This window comes from Aptenodytes patagonicus, chromosome 2 (assembly GCF_965638725.1).
Source record: "Aptenodytes patagonicus chromosome 2, bAptPat1.pri.cur, whole genome shotgun sequence".
Classification (NCBI taxonomy): domain Eukaryota; kingdom Metazoa; phylum Chordata; class Aves; order Sphenisciformes; family Spheniscidae; genus Aptenodytes; species Aptenodytes patagonicus.
In genome coordinates this window covers 27,017,632-27,035,700 of record NC_134950.1, presented here as the reverse complement: position 1 = coordinate 27,035,700, position 18,069 = coordinate 27,017,632, and the positions used below count along the sequence as shown (strand labels likewise).

Here is an 18,069-nt window from a genome sequence, read left to right as displayed (position 1 = left end):
GGCGTCCTCCGTGGCTCCCCCCCCAACACTCTGAGGAGGGACTGAAGTGCGCCTGCGCGACCCCCCCTCCCCCCCTTCGCCCCTACGGCTGAACCCGCACGAATCCTTCCGGCCCGCTCTCGCCCCGCGGCCAGGCGCCGAGCGCGACCCAGCGCGCGCATGCTCCGAGCGCGCGGCGCCCCAGAACGCCGCCGGGAGGCGGAAAATGCCGCTTTCGTAACCCTCGCTTCTGCACCTGCGCATGCGCAGTCTCACGCCTGGTTCATGTCGGCACGCATGCGCGCCGCTTTGGCGCGCAGACGAGATCGGTGCTGGGGGGGGTGAGGGGAGCCGCTCTGCCGCTAGTGCGCATGCGCCTTCGGCCCCGTGGCCGTCCCCGGGGCATCCCTATAAACCCGGGGTTTACACAGGGGACAGCGTCACTGAGATCACCGTTGCTTTGGCGTGTTAAGCGTTGTCATCAGTCTCTCGTCTCCGTTAGTCCCAGTGCTTACCCAGCCGAGGAAGAGGGGCAGGGAGGAAGGCAGGTCCGGTGGGGCCCAGTGCTGACTGGCCTGGGCCTGTGGGTGCCTCAGGCACCGAGGAGGGGGTTTGCACCCACTGCTTCTCTTCCGATGGCTACAGACACGGTTTATAACCTAACTCGGGGCTGGCTCGGGGCTGGGTTTTGGGAGGAAAGGCGGGCAGGGATGGAGGGCGGGAAGAGGAGGAGGAAAGGTGTGAGGCCGTGTACAGGGAAGGGGAGGCAGAGTACTTGGGTTGTGCAGGTGAGGTAGTTATTTTATCCTAGTGTTTATCCCACCTGCCTTTCCCTGTCTTTTATGTATTTTGCCCTGTATTTCTAGGTTTATTCTGTGCTTGTCTGCTCCATTTTCGACAGACAAAAATCTGTATTATTGACGGTAGATTCACCTAGTAACTCAGCCTTTAAAAACTTGTTGAACCCAGCAGAAGAAATCTGATGAGGAATAAAGCATTTGGTGCAATAAGCATATAGGCTTCCAAGCAATGCTAATACAGAGAATCACAATAGTTAGGCGATTAGCACACCGGAAAGGGGCAGCAAGGAATAATTACAGTCCAGGACATGAAGTGCCCTGCAAAGTTTTGGTAACGCTTGAGGGAGTGTGAACAAGAGCATCCTGGCAGGTGAAAAAGCCAAAGGGGGTAACTGGGCTGTGCGTCCACCTATTCCTCGAGGCATTTGGTGTGCTTGCCCTGTTACCCGGTTCCTGTCGGGGGGAAATAACACACACCTATTACATTTGTATTATACATCGGGTAGCAGTTTTAGAGATGAGGTACCAGAAAGTGCAAACTAGACCTCTCTCTTCTCCCGACTGTTTTTCCCGCTGATCTCACCCAGCTCCACGTTCCACAACAAGCCAAACAAACCCCTCCTAACTTCACTGCTCTCTTTTCACCTGCTCCGCCCCTGCCGCTCCCCCGCCCGCTCGGGTTCCCCGAGTTCCCTGCCCCTCCGTAGCCGATACCCTAAATCCTCCCCCGGGCTTGCGCCCCCCTCGCCCCGCCCGCCTTCCCTCCCGCACCACGAACGCTTTGCCTCCTGCGGCGGGCCCCTCGCGCTTGCCGTACGAGAGGCGATTGACCAATGAGGGCGTGCCGTAGGAGGCCGCGGGTAGCCATGGCGACGCCGGGGCGCCGGGGCGCCGCCGCGCTGCTCCTGGCGGCGGTGGCGGCGGTGCTGCCGCCCGCCCGCGGCTTCTCCCTCCCGCTGCAGCGGCCCGCCGACTGCGGCGACGCCCGCTACTTCGACATTTCCCGCCTGGCCTGCGGGCCCTGCGGGGCCCACCAGCGACAGAGCGCCGGCGGTGAGCGACCCGGCCCTGCCGCGCGGGGGGAGGCGGGGCCGCCCGGGCGCGGGGGCCGTGCGGGGCCGGCGGAGCTCAGGCAGCTCCGCGCTGAAATCCGCCCCCAGCATCGGGAGATGCAAAATCGGGGCTCAGGTCTTGGCGGTAAAAACAGCTGTCCTCAGGGGCAAGTCTGAAAAGGCGGCGGAAGGGGCCGGGATCCCGCAAAGACCTAAGTGGCCACGGCACAGCTTTGATACCTGTGCTCAGAGATACATCCCAGAGAAACGTCTGTAGACCGTTTTTTATAATCGTTCTTTTGTCAGGCATTTGTATGGTTACAGGTATTCACATTTTCACCAGTAAAATTCCGTAGTGCCCTGGATTTCTCTTCTCAAACACTTCCATAACTTGAAACTCTTTGTCAAAACGTGAATGTCTGAGATGTTAAGTATCTGAGATCTTCAGGCTGTGTGCATACTAATCCAAGTCCCACGTGGGAACTTGGAGCATACACAACGCAGCTTGAGAGTACTAAATGAAAAATACAGTTGGTAATACACTTACTTTAGGAGATAAGATGGTATGATAGTGTCCATCTTTTATAAATACACAGTCCAAGAGAAGTGGGAGTTCAGTGTTGTGTGTACAGAAACAAATTTGTGACTAAGACCCAACAGCATCTCTCTTCAGAACTGGTACCTCAGTCAGACGCCGTGATCCGGATGGCTGTGTTCACAGCTGCTGCGTAAAAGCTGGTCACCTCTTCCTCCACCAGCATGGTATCTTAAAAGAGTAACCCCGTAGTCTACTTGCAGAAAAAATGCACTGTAATAGTTTTCAGACCCCCTGATAATGTGGGTGTCTAGATCCATAACTCCCTTTTAGGCTTGAATCTTCCTCTAACTCAAGGGCTTCAAGAAGAGATAATTTCCAGGGGGAAGTCAAGGATTTTTCTTTTTCCACAGCGTCTGAAGGGAGCAGTGTAGGTAGCTGCCAGTCAGTCTGCTGTTTGCATCTTGTCTGAATTCCACTTGGGATTGCACAAGTCTGCCCATGCACTCCATGGCTAGCTCGTCACTGTGGATTCTGCTTTCAAGCAACATGTCTAAAAATTTAGGTATCATCACAGTGAATGTCACAACTCAAGTCTTTTCACCGATCTGATCCTATTGGGCTTTTTCTTCTTTGTAGTTAAGTATGAATGGTTGATCATTTTGACTAATGTTGTTTCTGTAAAACTGGTCTCATGAGGATGTATTTTAAGGTTATAAAACTTTTCACAGAATTTTACATGATTTTTATATGCACAGTTCAATAAGCATAAATAATAATAACTACCATTTATTAGTACATAGAATCAATTTTGGTTTGTAGTATGTGTTTAAAAGTACAGAGAGAGGTCCATGATAGTGAGACTGAAAAAGTTTCTGAAAAAAAAGTTATTGAACACTAGCAGATGTGCACTATGATGTGCCATGAAAGTAGTGTTTACTTTAATTTCATACTAAATGTTAACTATGTTCTGTTATTCACTGAAAACCATTAATATAAAGCTTGATCCCCATGCACAATTTTAAAAGCTTTGAGTTTAAAATAACTTTACAAACTACAGTTATATTTTGAAAAACCTTTGCATATAAACGTTTTGTTTTTAGGACTGACTTCCTGTTCAAAGGATAAAAACTGTATATAAACATATAATGCTGGTGGTGTAGAGAGGATGGGCTAAGGATGGCAGTGTGGCAAGATTTAGAGGGAGAGATTATATCTGTTATTAGACCAACTGATATAGTTTAAAAAAAACCCACAAAAACACAAGCTCTGGCTTCCTGTTCCCCCCGGTATATCAGTCAGTCTACTAACATTTTCCTAAAACATCTTTGTACAAACTGTAACATGAACATTTTTTAAAATGCAAGGTGATTTTCATGCACATGTCGCTCAGATGTTTTATTTGTCTATCTAATAATCTATATTGATCTCTTGAGAACAATAGCAGTTGTCCTTAGTATTCTGTGAAAAAAAATCAGTTTTATATAGACTAAAAGTGCATTTGTTTTTGGGTTTTTTTTCCAGGTAGTTCATGTGTATGTCAGCCAGGATACAGAATGGTTTCTAGTAATGGTGGGTCCTCCGTTATTTGTGAAAAATGCCCAGAAAATATGGTAAGTATTGAACTTTTCATACTCTGCCATAATAATAATGCTTTTTTAAATTTTAAATTTCCTCCTGACTGCAAGTTATTTTTCATTAATTTAAAATTATTTTGCATAATAGTCTTTGTTTGGGAATTTTTAAGACTGTGCTTATAGGTAGTAATTTTTTTCTCATTAGAAGTATTTATTACTGTTATTTTGCAGACATTTTTTCATTATAAATTTGACCCCACAGACAAAGTAAGAGTATTTTAAATGTTTAATTTCCTTCCACTGCTTTTCTTTTCTTCTTCATGTTATGTTATCCTTGCCCAGAGACCACTGTTTTATAGAATGCCAAAGACGCTTTTCAGCTCAGAGGTATCTTATTTGTTTATTTATATAAATCCTATTATTGTAATATTTAGCCTGTATCTTCATACTGATATGTATGTATGTGTGATACTTTTTACTTCAAAATGAGCTGCTGCTATTACATTACTTTAATTATATATATCTCTTTGGAGTTTGGTCAGTTCTTTCTACCTTTCTTGGCAAATTAAGCTGTAATTTTGGTTCATATTCACAGCATTGAGCCAGAGGCACCAGGCTTAACCAGCTTTTTCCCGCTACAGTAAATAGAGAAATAATTTTTCTCCAGCAAAAACAACTTTTCAGGTTGAGAGCCTTCCTGAATACTTCTTTCTCTCCAATAACTGTAGAAGAACTCTCAAGAGACCAGCTTAGTTGCTTAAGTTAGGTGTTTAATGGTTAATGGGTAATGTAAGTAATTTCCCTCTTCTTTCCATCTTCTTGCTGCGTTAGACAAAGACATTGACAAATATCCATTGATGTTTTGATCATTCTGCTGTTTCTTTCTCTTTCCTGTAATGGTGGCATTCATCTTTGATCCTATGGCAGGGTTTATGCAAAGATAAAATGATGGTAGTGAAGAAGGGAATAACATCTGTATCACCTGAGGATGAGCAGTTCTCTTCCATTTCCTCATTGGTTTTAATTAGTAGTGCAGCTACTTCGTGATAGAACATAAGTGTGGATGTGAACTATTTGAGTACGTGCAAAATTCCATGCAGTTATAGAAGCTGCTTGGCTTAAGACTCCTCCATTTCCATTACTTCTGTATATTTATAGGCACATAGGTCTATTTATGCAGTTATGTTTATCCATTATTTTTTTTCAGTGTAGAACCTCTGTATCTTTTTTAAACCTTACACTTTCAGTGAACTCATAACTTCATTAAAGGGTGTTAGCTAATGGGTTCAAAAACTTAAGGACACGTTTTTTAGTCTGTGTCTGCATAGGAATTACTTTTGCCACATTGTTTAGCCTTTTTTTATCTTTAAAAGCTTCATGAATGTTACCAATGTCGTGTCTGAACGCATTTTCTAGTAAATAACAGCTGGATCAGGCATTCTTCATAGATATTTGGTTATGTCTATATTTTTTAAAATTACAGTAGTTTTACATTTTATTTTAGAGCGGAGTTACTCAAGATGGGTGGAATTGTATTACTTGCCCTAAAGGCCTAACTTCAGAAGGAAAATGTAAATGCCTCAATAATGAAATATTAGGTAAGAAATATATGCAAGTTATGAGATATTAGTGGTTATTTTAGATATTTGAGTTTATTAAGGCATGCTCTTCTGTTAAATAAGAAAGGAAATTTAACATATGTTTACATACCTAATGTAAAAATTCAACGTTCCTCTTGATCTTACACCTCATTCCTGAACGACAGCAGATAAATCTCTACCAGTGTTCATTGCAATAAAAACTATAATGCAAACATTCAAAAAATGAATACTGGTGTATTACTTCCTTTAAGCTGGTTTGCACTGGGTGGAGGCATTAAAATTTGGATAAAAACAATGCCAATATAGACTAAGAAAAAACATTAAAATGTTTTGAAGGATATAACGTGTAGGTATTTCGCAGTACAGGAATTATACATATATGAGTAGGTGGAACAGAATAGCCTGAGCAAGCCAAGCAAACTACTATGCATTAATATCAGTGGATTTCATGCCTCCCTGAGACACATGCCTATATCTGTGATTTCCTGCGACATGCTTCCCTATATCTGTTCCTCTTACTTGATGCTCTCTAATAGTTGCAGATGAATTTCAGTAAACACAGACAATTAATTTTAATATTAACTTTAGTGTCTGTGTTAACTATATTTTTGCTTATCTTGCATAGTAAAACACTAAGAGCAAAGTGTAAATTTCATCAAGGGTCATAGAATCATAGAATCATTGAGGTTGGAAAAGACCTCTAAGATCATCGAGTCCAACCGTCAACCCAACACCACCATGCCCACTAAACCATGTCCCTAAGTGCCTCATCTACACGTCTTCTAAATACCTCCAGGGATGGGGACTCAACCACTTCCCTGGGCAGCCTGTTCCAATGTTTAACCACTCTTTCAGTAAAGAAATTTTTCCTTACATCCAATCTAAACCTCCCCTGCCGCAACTTGAGGCCATTTCCTCTCGTCCTATCGCTTGTTACTTGGGAGAAGAGACCGACACCCACCTCACTACAACCTCCTTGCAGGGAGTTGTAGAGAGCGATGAGGTCTGCCCTCAGCCTCCTTTTCTCCAGGCTAAACAACCCCAGTTCCCTCAGCTGCTCCTCAGAAGACTTGTTCTCCAGACCCCTCACCAGCCTCGTTGCTCTTCTCTGGACACGCTCCAGCACCTCGACGTCCTTCTTGTAGTGAGGGGCCCAAAACGGAACACAGTAGTCGAGGTGCGGCCTCACCAGTGCCGAGTACAGGGGCACGATCACTTCCCTACTCCTGCTGGCCACACTATTTCTGATACAGGCCAGGATGCCATTGGCCTTCTTGGTCCCCTGGGCACACTGCCGGCTCATGTTCAGCCGGCTGTCGACCAGCACCCCCAGGTCCTTTTCCGACAGGCAGCTTTCCAGCCACTCTTCCCCAAGCCTGTAGCGCTGCATGGGGTTGTTGTGGCCGAAGTGCAGGACCCGGCGCTTGGCCTTGTTGAACCTCATACAGTTGGCCTGGGCCCATCGATCCAGCCTGTCCAGGTCCCTCTGCAGAGCCTTCCTACCCTCGAGCAGATCAACACTCCCGCCCAACTTGGTGTCGTCTGCAAACTTACTGAGGGTGCACTCGATCCCCTCATCCAGATCTTCGATAAAGATATTAAACAAGACCGGCCCCAAAACTGAGCCCTGGGGAACACCGCTCGTGACCGGCCGCCAACTGGATTGAACTCCATTCACCACAACTCTCTGGGCCCGGCCGTCCAGCCAGTTTTTTACCCAGCGCAGAGTACACCTGTCTAAGCCGTGAGCCGCCAGCTTCTCGAGGAGAATGCTGTGGGAGACGGTGTCAAAGGCCTTGCTGAAGTCCAGGTAGACCACATCCACAGCCTTTCCCTCATCCACTAGGCAGGTCACCTGGTCATACAAGGAGATCAGGTTGGTCAAGCAGGACCTGCCTTTCATGAATCCGTGCTGGCTAGGCCGGATCCCCTGGTTGTCTTGCACATGCCTTGTGAGTGCCCTCAAGATGAACCGCTCCATAATCTTCCCCGGCACCGAGGTCAGGCTGACAGGCCTGTAGTTCCCCGGATCCTCCTTCCGGCCCTTCTTGTAGATGGGCGTCACATTGGCAAACCTCCAGTCATCCGGGACCTCCCCCGTTAACCAGGACTGCTGATAAATGATGGAGAGTGGCTTGGTGAGCTCCTCTGCCAGCTCCCTCAGCACTCTCGGGTGGATCCCATCCGGCCCCATAGACTTGTGAGCGTCCAGGTGGCGTAGCAGGTCATTGACTGCTTCTTCTTGGATTACGGGGGGTTCATCCTGCTCGCCGTCCCTGTCTTCCAGCTCGGGGGGCCGAGTACCCTGAGGATAACTGGTCTGCCTGTTAAAGACTGGGACAAAGAAGGCATTGAGTACCTCAGCCTTTTCCTCATCCTCAGTGACAATGTTCCCCCCTGCATCCAATAAAGGATGGAGATTTTCCTTGGCTCTCTTCTTGTCATTAATATATTTGTAAAAACTTTTTTTGTTGTCTTTAACAACAGCGGCCAGATTGCGTTCTAGCTGGGCTTTTGCCTTTCTCATTTCCTCTCTGCATGACCCAACGAGATCCCTGTACTCTTCTTGAGTCGCCTGCCCCTTCTTCCACAAGTGGTAAACTCTCCTTTTTTTCCTGAGTCCCAGCAAGAGCTCCCCGTTCAGCCAGGCCGGTCGTCTTCCCCGCCCGTTCTTCTTACAGCGTACAGGGACAGCCTGCTCCTGCGCCTTTAAGACTTCCTTCTTGAAGATCGTCCAGCCTTCCTGGACCCCTTTGCCCTTCAGGACCGTCTCCCATGGGACTCTCTCGACCAACGTCCTGAACAGGCCACAGTCCGCCCTCTGGAAGTCCATGGTTGTGGTTTTGCTGGCCCCCCTCCTTACTTCACCAAGAAGCGAGAATTCTACCATTTCATGGTCGCTAAGCCCAAGACGGCCTCCGACCACCACATCTCCCACCAGTCCTTCTCTGTTTGTAAACAGCAGGTCAAGCGAGGCACCTCCCCTGGTAGGCTCACTTACCAGCTGTGTCAGGAAGTTGTCTTCCACACACTCCAGGAACCTCCTAGACTGCTTCCTCTCTGCCATGTTGTATTTCCAGCAGACGTCCGGGAAGTTGAAGTCCCCCACGAGAACAAGGGCTAGCGATTGTGAGACTTCTGCCAGCCGCTTGTAGAACACTTCATCCGCCCCTTCATCCTGGTTGGGTGGTCTATAACAGACTCCCAGCAGGATATCTGCCTCGTTGGCCTTCCCCCTCATCCTTACCCACAGACACTCAACCGTATCATCATCACAATCGTTGAGCTCTATACAATCGAAACACTCCCTAACATACAGGGCCACCCCACTGCCTCTCCTTCCTCGCCTGTCCCTTCTGAAGAGTTTATAGCCATCCATTGCAGCACTCCAATTGTGAGAGTCACCCCACCATGTTTCTGTGATGGCGACTAAGTCATATCTCTCCCGCTGCACAATGGCTTCCAGCTCCTCCTGCTTGCTGCCCATGCTGCGTGCATTGATGTAGATGCACTTGAGCTGGGCTATCGATTTCGCCCCCGGCATCGGCACGCCACCCCTCGGCTCATCTCCAGCGAGCCCGGTTTTATCCCCTTCCCCCTTCGAACCTAGTTTAAAGCCCTCTCAATGAGCCCTGCCAATTCATGAGCCATGATCCTTTTTCCCCTGTGAGACAGCTGGACTCCGTCTGTCACCAGCAGGCCTGGTGCCATGTAAACCTCCCCATGATCAAAAAAACCAAAATTCCTCCGATGGCACCAGCCCCTGAGCCACGCGTTGATCAGGTGTGTTTTCCTGCTCCTTTCGGTATCCTTCCCTGCCACTGTAGGGATAGAGGAAAATACTACCTGTGCTCCTGATCCTTCAACCAGTCGCCCCAGTGCCCTGAAGTCCCTTTTGATCACTAAAAAGGGTCTAAAACAAAAAAGCTCTTGGGAGCTCTAGTTTTCTGTATTATCAAAGACACAGGATGGAAAAGACTTACCGCGTGCCTGTAATTCTTTGAATAGGTATTACTAATGTCCGCTTTGGTTACATTTCTAACAGAGTATACTGGAGAATCGCTATTTTCCAGATCATTAATTTAAAAGGAATCTGTAAAAGAGTGAATACCAAACCATCTCCCTTAAACTTTGTGAGAGTTACAAAATACATTCCAAGCCTTTATGGTAAAATATTGAGAGCAAAGCTGATTCTGTAATTTAACATGCAGAAGGAACATTAGTATTGTAATTCTTTTGATTCTCTTTGTATCTCTTTTTTTTTAATAATTAGACTTGAAATCTCTTGCCAAATGATTTAATGGCTGGAAGATACAGTTTTGAAACTTTGAATTTGTGACATTTGCATGAATCATTTCAGATGACAATTAAAATTATTTTTTTCCAGTAATTTGTAAACTTGATATTTTGAGTTTTAGCTTTGCAGTGAAGCCTTGGTTTGAAATTTAGTTCAGAGTAAATAACAAAGGAACAGCAAAACTGGACATGTAATACTGCACTGCTCATTAAAACTAGACTGCATGTGTGTAGCTATAAACAATGCACATACACATATATGAACATGCATTTATAGTGGATGTTATTTGCAAGTTGTGCTCTTGATTTTTTTTTAAATAAAGTCGTTGCATTTATTTTAGATCTGCATAGACACTTTATTTTTTTACACTTTTCTTAACCTGCGTGACATACTGTGCATCATGCAATTTTATCACAGTTGCTTTTCTTTCCCACTTAGTGGAAAGAAGTATCGATGGCATTTTGCTTAATGAAGCATTGTGCATACATTGTAATGGAAGTGAGCAATCGTTCTCTGCTTCAGATGCGTCAGGAAATAGGTGAGTATTCTTTCCCTTTTGTGATGATAAATTTGAACATGTCATGTTCTGTTTAAATGGAATATTCTTGAGGAACAGTCTGTATCTTTGGGATGACAGTTTTAAAAGCAGTGAACTGGAAATCCTATACCCCGTATCAAACTCAGTATGTTTTGTCTTCACTGAAGTCCTTTGTGACCAGTGGCTCGGTTTGATTGTTTATTGTGACTACAAGCGGGTGTTGGATTGGAAGCAGAAACAGAATTCTTATTTTGATAATTAACTATTTCATTTCTTTTCTGCTTCACTGACAGCAGAAACAAATCGGTAATGTCTATTGGATTTCAGTTCGAACTAGTGAAGATGCTGGCAGTGTTATCAGGCATACTATGTAATCAGCTTTCACTAAGTACTAAATCTCATACTTAACTACATTTTAAGTGCATTCTTCATGTTTGTGATCCATAGGTGTGTAAGATGTGAACAAGCATTCATCAATGTAAGCAAGTCTTGTGACTGCAGCAGCCCAAACATTTTAGTAAGTAGAAGAATGCTTATTGTATTGCAGCTCAGAAAAAGAAAAGTTATGCTGACAAATGTATAAATTTCCATTTTTTTGTTTCTGTTTTTTTTTTTTTTTCAGACTGGGGGATTATGTTTCAGTGCTAGTGACAGCTTACCCCCAAAAGGAGTTGCAACTGTTCGTTTTGGACAGCTAGTAAGTGTGTTTATCCTAAAACGTTTTCAAGCTAGCTCATTATTTACTTCCTGTAAGTCTTTTAAATTCCATTCCTGAAAAACAAAGGTGGTGGTTTCTTGTCTGATCACGGTGATTGCAAGGTAATTTGCATCAAGATAGAGTGTAGACATGTAGACCAGGCAAGCATTGTTCTAATGGAGTATGTTTAAGAAAATTCATGCCCTGTTGGAAACTGAAAAAGGGAAGTAATGTACATGAATTTAGTATCAAAACAAGTAGTATGTGGTCTATTGTATAAATTGTATGTATTTAAAACACACAGTATATCACAAAAACGCGCTGAAGAGTTCATGAGAGCCTCTGGGCTTTTTTAATTTCTTTTTCTTTTTGCTATGTAAAATTGGTATTCATATAAAATATTTGAAAGAAGATATAAAGATTGAAAGGACATTTTTACTTGTTAGACGGTTAAAGCTGATAGAAGAAAGTGGACACCTATACAATTTGAGGTTGTGTATGAAATTGTTGAACTCCTTGAATTGGCTAATGATTGAAAATATGTTCTATTGAGAAGAATGAAGGTGTTTTCATTGTTTTAGCTAATGAACTTGTATTAGTTGTGAAATCTGTTCAAAGTTAGGACCATTTTCCATGTAGTTCTGAATTCAGGAAATGCTATGTGGCCAATAAATGTAGTTTGTTCTTAAATGAATTAAAGTTAAAGTCTACTGCTTGAAAGAAAGCAAAAAGCAGTCTTCAGCAAATATTGGTCTTGCTTTCTGAAAATGCAGTCTTCTAAATAATATTTTATTGAAAACGTCTTTTCAGTTGCTTACAGTATGTACAAAAGCTATGTTTAGTTCAAATATGAGTAGTTACAAAAAGCAGGTTGTGAAATAATTAATTTGGCAGATTTGGTCCTGAGCTAAATTTACCACCCAGCCAACACCTTACCCTTGAAATCGTTAGTACTTCCCTTGTGCGGTAAAGAAAACTTTGTCACAGAATCCGTATTCAAAAGTTAAATATTTCTGCTCTTGTTGTGTATATTTTGTCTAATTTAGTGAAGTGAAACAAATTATTGCATTGTGGTTGTGTTTTGAACTGAGCTGGTTTGATTTAGACACTTACAAAGGACAGAAAGCTCTTAGAAAAAAAGAAGTAGCATCTTTTAGCTGACATAGTTTTCCAGACTGTTACGTTATGGATAAATTGTTCTGAACAAAGACAGTGAAGTGGTTCCTTATTTACAGGGTATAACACTGACATCAGCATGGTTTCTGAAAAACCTGCAATCCTCAGCCTCTGCCTGTTGGGTGAGTTTCATTAATGTTTGCAGTTTGCTTTTTTATACAGAAGCGATACTCTGTATAAAAGCATAGCACTTTAGTTTTTGGAAGTTAGCTTGCTTGTTTTTAAAGAACCGTATTTTGAGATGACAGTATGTAAGAAAGAAATATATATACAGAATGTTTAGAAAGGATATTGAGTGCTAGTCAGTGTTAATGCAAGTCTCCGGGGTTGGAATCTTCAGAAAGTGACTGGTGGTAAACAAAAGATCCTGCTGAACTGTTATTGAGTATATCCAGTAAGGGATCACTCAGAAAATTACCTTCTTACGTATTCAGTATTGATTTGCAGCTGGTCTTTACCTCGTATTTGGCTTCCAGTTAATCATTCTGTTTTGTGATGGAGAAGGATAACCATAGAGCCATCCTTTTTAGCTTTGCTTTGATTTATGTATGCAGGTGTTATTTACCATTATATTGGTCTGGGTGGCAGTAACCATGGGTGGAAGAGTGGCTGCGGGAACAGAATCATGCATACTTGTGAAGGGGATATGCCTCTGCCTCCTTTTTACCAACACTGTTATCACACATCCTCATTTCCCTTCCGTATTTCTCTCCTCAAAATCAGATTTTAACTTCTTAGGCCCTACCTTTTCTCCCAATCTGTCACGACCCAAAGGGTTACCTGGCCTACGGGTGTGTAAAGATCACAACAGTGGGTTTGCAGAATTCCATAATACACAAGCACACCGAGTCTTTATTTCCTACGTTTCTTTATTACAGATTACTACTAGTAAAGTGAGTATACTTATGATTAATAAAGCAAGTATATATGTATTACAATGGTAGCAGCAATCAATAGTAGCAGCAAGCGTATATTTCACTATTAGAAAATTATCACTAGTAAAGCAGCAAATACACTTATGATCAATTACCTATATGCGTGCCTATGTATATATATTAGTCAAAATAGTACCAGTACAGTGCTCACCAAACCGCTCCCAGAAGTGGGGCCTCAAAGTCGACGACAAAGTCTCACTTCGAAGATGATCTGCGTCACAGAGTCTGGAGTCAGCCAGGTGTCCCCAGCGATGGTCCGATAACTTGCCTAGGAGAGCTCGTAGAAAAGTTTGTGCAGAGGGAGTTCTCTGTGTGTGTGTGTGTGTGTGTGCGCGTGAGAGAGAGAGAGAGAGACAGACAGGGACAAATTCACTCTCCATTTTGGGTAAAAAATAAGTCATTTTTGTATTGCAGAGACATAAGGGGCATAGGACAGCACCACCTGGAACAGCTGATAGATGATGATGCGTTATATTCTCTCAGACCAGTTTTTATTTTTCCAGACTGCTCTTCTGCTCTTTCAGCTAGAATAGCCATAGCAGTTGCCAATTCCTGCTTTCTTAGAATGCTTTCCCTCTTTTCCATTTGAAAAGAGAAACATGAAAAAGTATTTTCCAGACTATTTTCACCTTTCCAGATGATAAGTTGCTGTTACAGCTCCTTGGTTTTGTGCTTATTGATGGTATCTCAGGTTGTCTCTGGTGTTTAGGTACCCACCTGCACTTCTCAAGGATGTTCTGATTCGCAGGCTTAGTTCCCAGGCTAGCAGTTCCCAGGCTGGCAGGCATTCTCTCTGTTAGTATTTCAGCAGACTTCTGTTCAGTATTTTCCCAGATCACCTTTGTGGCTGCTCCCATCACCATCTCATACACACAGCTCTGAGATGTATTCTCCTACTTAACCCGTTCTTTCTTACAAACTGAGGCTATCCTCATCACTTACATAAGTTTATCCTGTTTGTCTACCTCGGCCTGCTCAGCTCTTCAGAGGTGCTGCCTGAGTGTAATGTGCAACTGCCGATCTGACCCACACAAAGGCAATAGGTGTTGGCAAGTTAATACTAGCGCAGTGATCACTGTGCACAGATGCCAGGCATCACTTCTGCCTATCACATGGCAGTGGTTTGTTTACCAAAATTGAACAATGGTATAAATACAACGTAGCTTAGGAACAGCAGAATAGAAAAACTGGAAAGAAGACATTTACCATACATGCAGCTATCGTTGTCAGTCTTAGATCTTTGATGGAGTCATCTTTGTCATACAGCCTAAGTGATGTTAAGCATTTTCATTCTTACTTTGTTTTCTAAATGCAGATTTTGACATTTCTGTCACATCATACCATCTAGCTGATGCAACTAAAATAAATGAAAAAGTGAGAGCATTGATTTCATGCTGCCATCTGCAGACCTATAAAAATATGGAACCTGCATAGGTGGAAGAAAATACTAGGTGTTGACAAAATGAAATCACTTTCAAGTAAAAATGAGGATTTAGGAGTGGCTTATTAAAGATAACATTAATTTAATGACTGCCTCACTGAAAGGAAGGGTAAATAAATACTTTTCTGTGTTCTTGTGTTTCTCCACTGCAGTTGTACTCCAATCTAACAGCATGCCAAGCTCTTGGAAATATGTGTGTAATGAATATGAACTCACTGAGTTCTTCAAGTACTGATGCCTGTGGTTTATTTCAGTATATTTATGTCAATACAGCAAGGCTAGGCATTGTTCATTCAATAGCCTTCTGGTAAGTTGCCTTTTCCATAACTTCAGTCTTTAATAGTGTTTTATCGAAATTGTTATTCTAAATGTTCTTTGATGCAAAACGTTATGTTTCTTTAGAAAAAACATTGTAATTGTTTTCAGGAGGCATAATCTTCCATGGCTATATTACGGTGATCAACCAGGATTAGCATCCCAAGTGCTTGAGGCAAATCATTTCCCTACAATCTTCAGTTTTAAAGGAACAGATAAGGTAGGTGTTGGGTAGTAGACATGGGGAAACAGACATTTTGAAGAGGACATAATCACATGAACAGGTTTAGATTCATTGCAGATGTGGCTCCACTAAACATAATTTTTAGGCAGTTAGTGTGACAAAACTCAGTGTGAGATCTTACAGAAGAGGAAGATGATATTTATGTAAAAAATCTCTAGGTAAGATGATTTTACTGACCTACACTCACTTGCTCACACATTTATTTTGCTCACGCTCTCATACCCCCATTCTTATAAGGCCAAGGTGTGCTTGCCTGAGTGGTCTGACCAGGATCAATTGTGTGCGACACAAGGAACAAGGGATGCCAGCTATTAAGTTCTCATTACGTCCCCAGGGTTCTTCTGGATTGGCAGTGATGAACTAGTAATTAGACAAATCTTTTATACCCCTTAGGAGTTAATAGTTGTTTTGGCATTGTTCTTTGCTTCAGAGTCTTGTTTCTTTCAGTCTCCATAAATCTGAAGCAAAGTTGGTCTTTTTCCCTTGTTTGAAATATATACATCCTTTTTTCAGTTTTCCTGGTGTGCTAATTGGAAAAAGAGGGATATATGTGAGGTACTGTAACTTTGCTGCCATTCTCCTGGTGCCAAGGCACATGATCTTTTGCTGACAAGTTGTCTGTGCCATGGTTTTATCAGAACCCATTTCTCAGCTTTATTGCTGGGAATAATATTCTTCATTATTGCTATGCGGTGTTTAACCCTTTCCTTCTGTTGCTTCTGGTGCTTACACACACATTTCTATCCATACTTCATTTATATCAACCTTAATATCTCTGTTACAAATCTCTACAAGTTGAGTGGTATCAGTGATGGATTCAGTCTATTACTCCAGCCTTTTCCTGTTCCTACAGTGAATTAGGAAAAAAAAAAGAGGTGAGGAAAAACAATCATTTCAATGTTAACAAAGCCAGGTATCCATCCCTGAGAGGGATGGACTCCTTAAGTAGCTTGTTAACTGCCACAGTTCTAAGAAGGAATCAAACAGTAAAGCATTTTATTTTACAGATTCGTTGTAAAATTAGAATAACTGGAATGGTTTATTCAGGTTAAGCTAATCACAGAAAGTAAGTAGTGCTAGTGATAACCTGTTTGTCGATTATACTGCCAAATTTATGTTAAGTTTTCTTACTGACTCAGAAATAAAATAATATTTTTTTCAGCCATATTCTAAAAGGTTGTGTTTTAAATTAAACAACGTTGCAATGCAGCTTCTGTTTTAACAACTAAAATACTCGTTATTCTTCCTAACACTGAAGGTCCTGGAAGCCCTCAAGATCTCAGCCTGTTAAACAGTAGAAATCTGCATAAACTTCTGATTAATTTAGAGCATGTCTACCTGTATAGAAGTTCCTTTGGAACTTCTTCCACGTCACCAATGAAGCTGTAGAATTGTAAAGTATGTTTTTTGAAAAAAGTAAACTGCCAAAACCAAGATTAAAAACATAAAACCAAAGCAGAAATCAAAATGAAGCATTATGCTGAAAGTTTTAGGGAAGCATCAAACGGTGAGACAGCAGTCCCTAAAATGTGTATGTCCACTTTATGGCAGTTTCATTGTTTCTTTATCTTTTTTCATCATCAGGATGTAAAGCTGCAATTTATTGCAGCCTCATTTGATGCAGCAGGAAACTTTCTTAAGTGGCAAAATTTGGAAGGAGGCATCTTGCAGGTACATTTGATTTTAATTATCTTTTGTTGATACCATAACGTTCTGATTGCCTTTAGCCAAATTAAGACAAAAGCCAAGAGTTTGGTTACTACGGTAGTGACCGTTTGTAAGATAACCATAGAGCTAGACTAGGGAAAATAGCCCTTGGTTCTTGCTCACGATGATCTCTACAAAATCAAAAATGTAAGTTCAGCAACATTGCCCTCATCCATTGGACCAATATAAACTTGGAACGTTGGAAAGCTCTGAAAAACAGCAGTAGTCATTTAGAACCAGCTATCTCTTTCTTCCATTCAGCATACAGTTACCCATGAATGTAATTTATTATTAGCCCTCTTTTTCTTGGTGAGAAAAGTATATTCTTTAGCTCTCAGTCCACATACATTTATAGAAAATTCTGGGAGTATGTCCCTATGGATGTTGTCACCTGTTTTCACACATTATGGGGATGCCAAGCAAATCAGTGATTATGTCACTATCAAGAGAGGTAGGAAAACTGATCTACCACCCCATTTTCTTTCAGTTCTCTTGGGGTTTTTTGTATGTTAATTTCTTTTGGTTTTAATATAAAATATACACTTTGGCCAGCATCTGCCTGGCTTTTTCATAACAAAGTTATAAAAACTTGCTGGGAGGCTTTACATAGAATTGGGGAACACTGGCTAGAGGATTCACAGTACTCTTGGACACTCTACGCTCAGATTTCAGTGGCACACGCACATTCTACTTCAGCAGTACCATGCTGTATAGGGTGTGAAAAACGCAAGGAAGAAGCAAGTGGAAAGCGCAATAGTAATTAGCCTAACAGCAGACACTGGCAGCTGCGAAACATGTTACAGAGTAGAATTTGTTTAGCAGTCCAGTGGTGATCTAGGCACTCTCAGCAATTCCCTAGGCTGGCAACAATAGCAAGAACAATTGGGAATTGTCTGTCCCCTTTTCTAGGCTCTTCATGTCACTCTTGGAGCACATCACTTCAAATGCTCCAGTATCTACAGAAGAGCAGCTGACATTAAGGATTTAGATAGTGACTGCTGTTTCTTTTGTTATTGTCTCAGGATGAACTGTCTTGCATCTGCCTCTCAAATTTTAAGGAAAACTAGTGTCTGAGCAAACAGGTTACTAAGCCAATTACTGTGCATAGAAAATTAGATATTCTGACATAGATTTTAAGGTTTATTGGGACACATTAATTTCCTAAATGCAGAGCT

The 18,069-nt window shown here is 42.5% G+C and overlaps 1 protein-coding gene across 2 annotated transcripts in view; it reads left to right on the top strand.

Annotated features, from left to right (window-relative positions):
• Nucleotides 1-1,612: 1,612 nt before the first annotated feature.
• Nucleotides 1,613-18,069, top strand: part of TMEM67 (transmembrane protein 67) — a 39,267-nt gene continuing 22,810 nt past the window's right edge. For both annotated transcript variants that reach the window (XR_012994586.1, XM_076329420.1), the window contains exons 1-10: nucleotides 1,613-1,832; nucleotides 3,891-3,979; nucleotides 5,448-5,541; nucleotides 10,280-10,379; nucleotides 10,827-10,896; nucleotides 11,002-11,076; nucleotides 12,312-12,374; nucleotides 14,781-14,935; nucleotides 15,055-15,163; nucleotides 16,772-16,858. Coding sequence is in view for 1 of the 2 variants with exons in the window: in XM_076329420.1 (XP_076185535.1) it covers nucleotides 1,613-1,832; nucleotides 3,891-3,979; nucleotides 5,448-5,541; nucleotides 10,280-10,379; nucleotides 10,827-10,896; nucleotides 11,002-11,076; nucleotides 12,312-12,374; nucleotides 14,781-14,935; nucleotides 15,055-15,163; nucleotides 16,772-16,858 (1,062 nt within the window). In the remaining variant the exon portion in view is untranslated. The remainder of the gene's footprint in view (nucleotides 1,833-3,890; nucleotides 3,980-5,447; nucleotides 5,542-10,279; nucleotides 10,380-10,826; nucleotides 10,897-11,001; nucleotides 11,077-12,311; nucleotides 12,375-14,780; nucleotides 14,936-15,054; nucleotides 15,164-16,771; nucleotides 16,859-18,069) is intronic.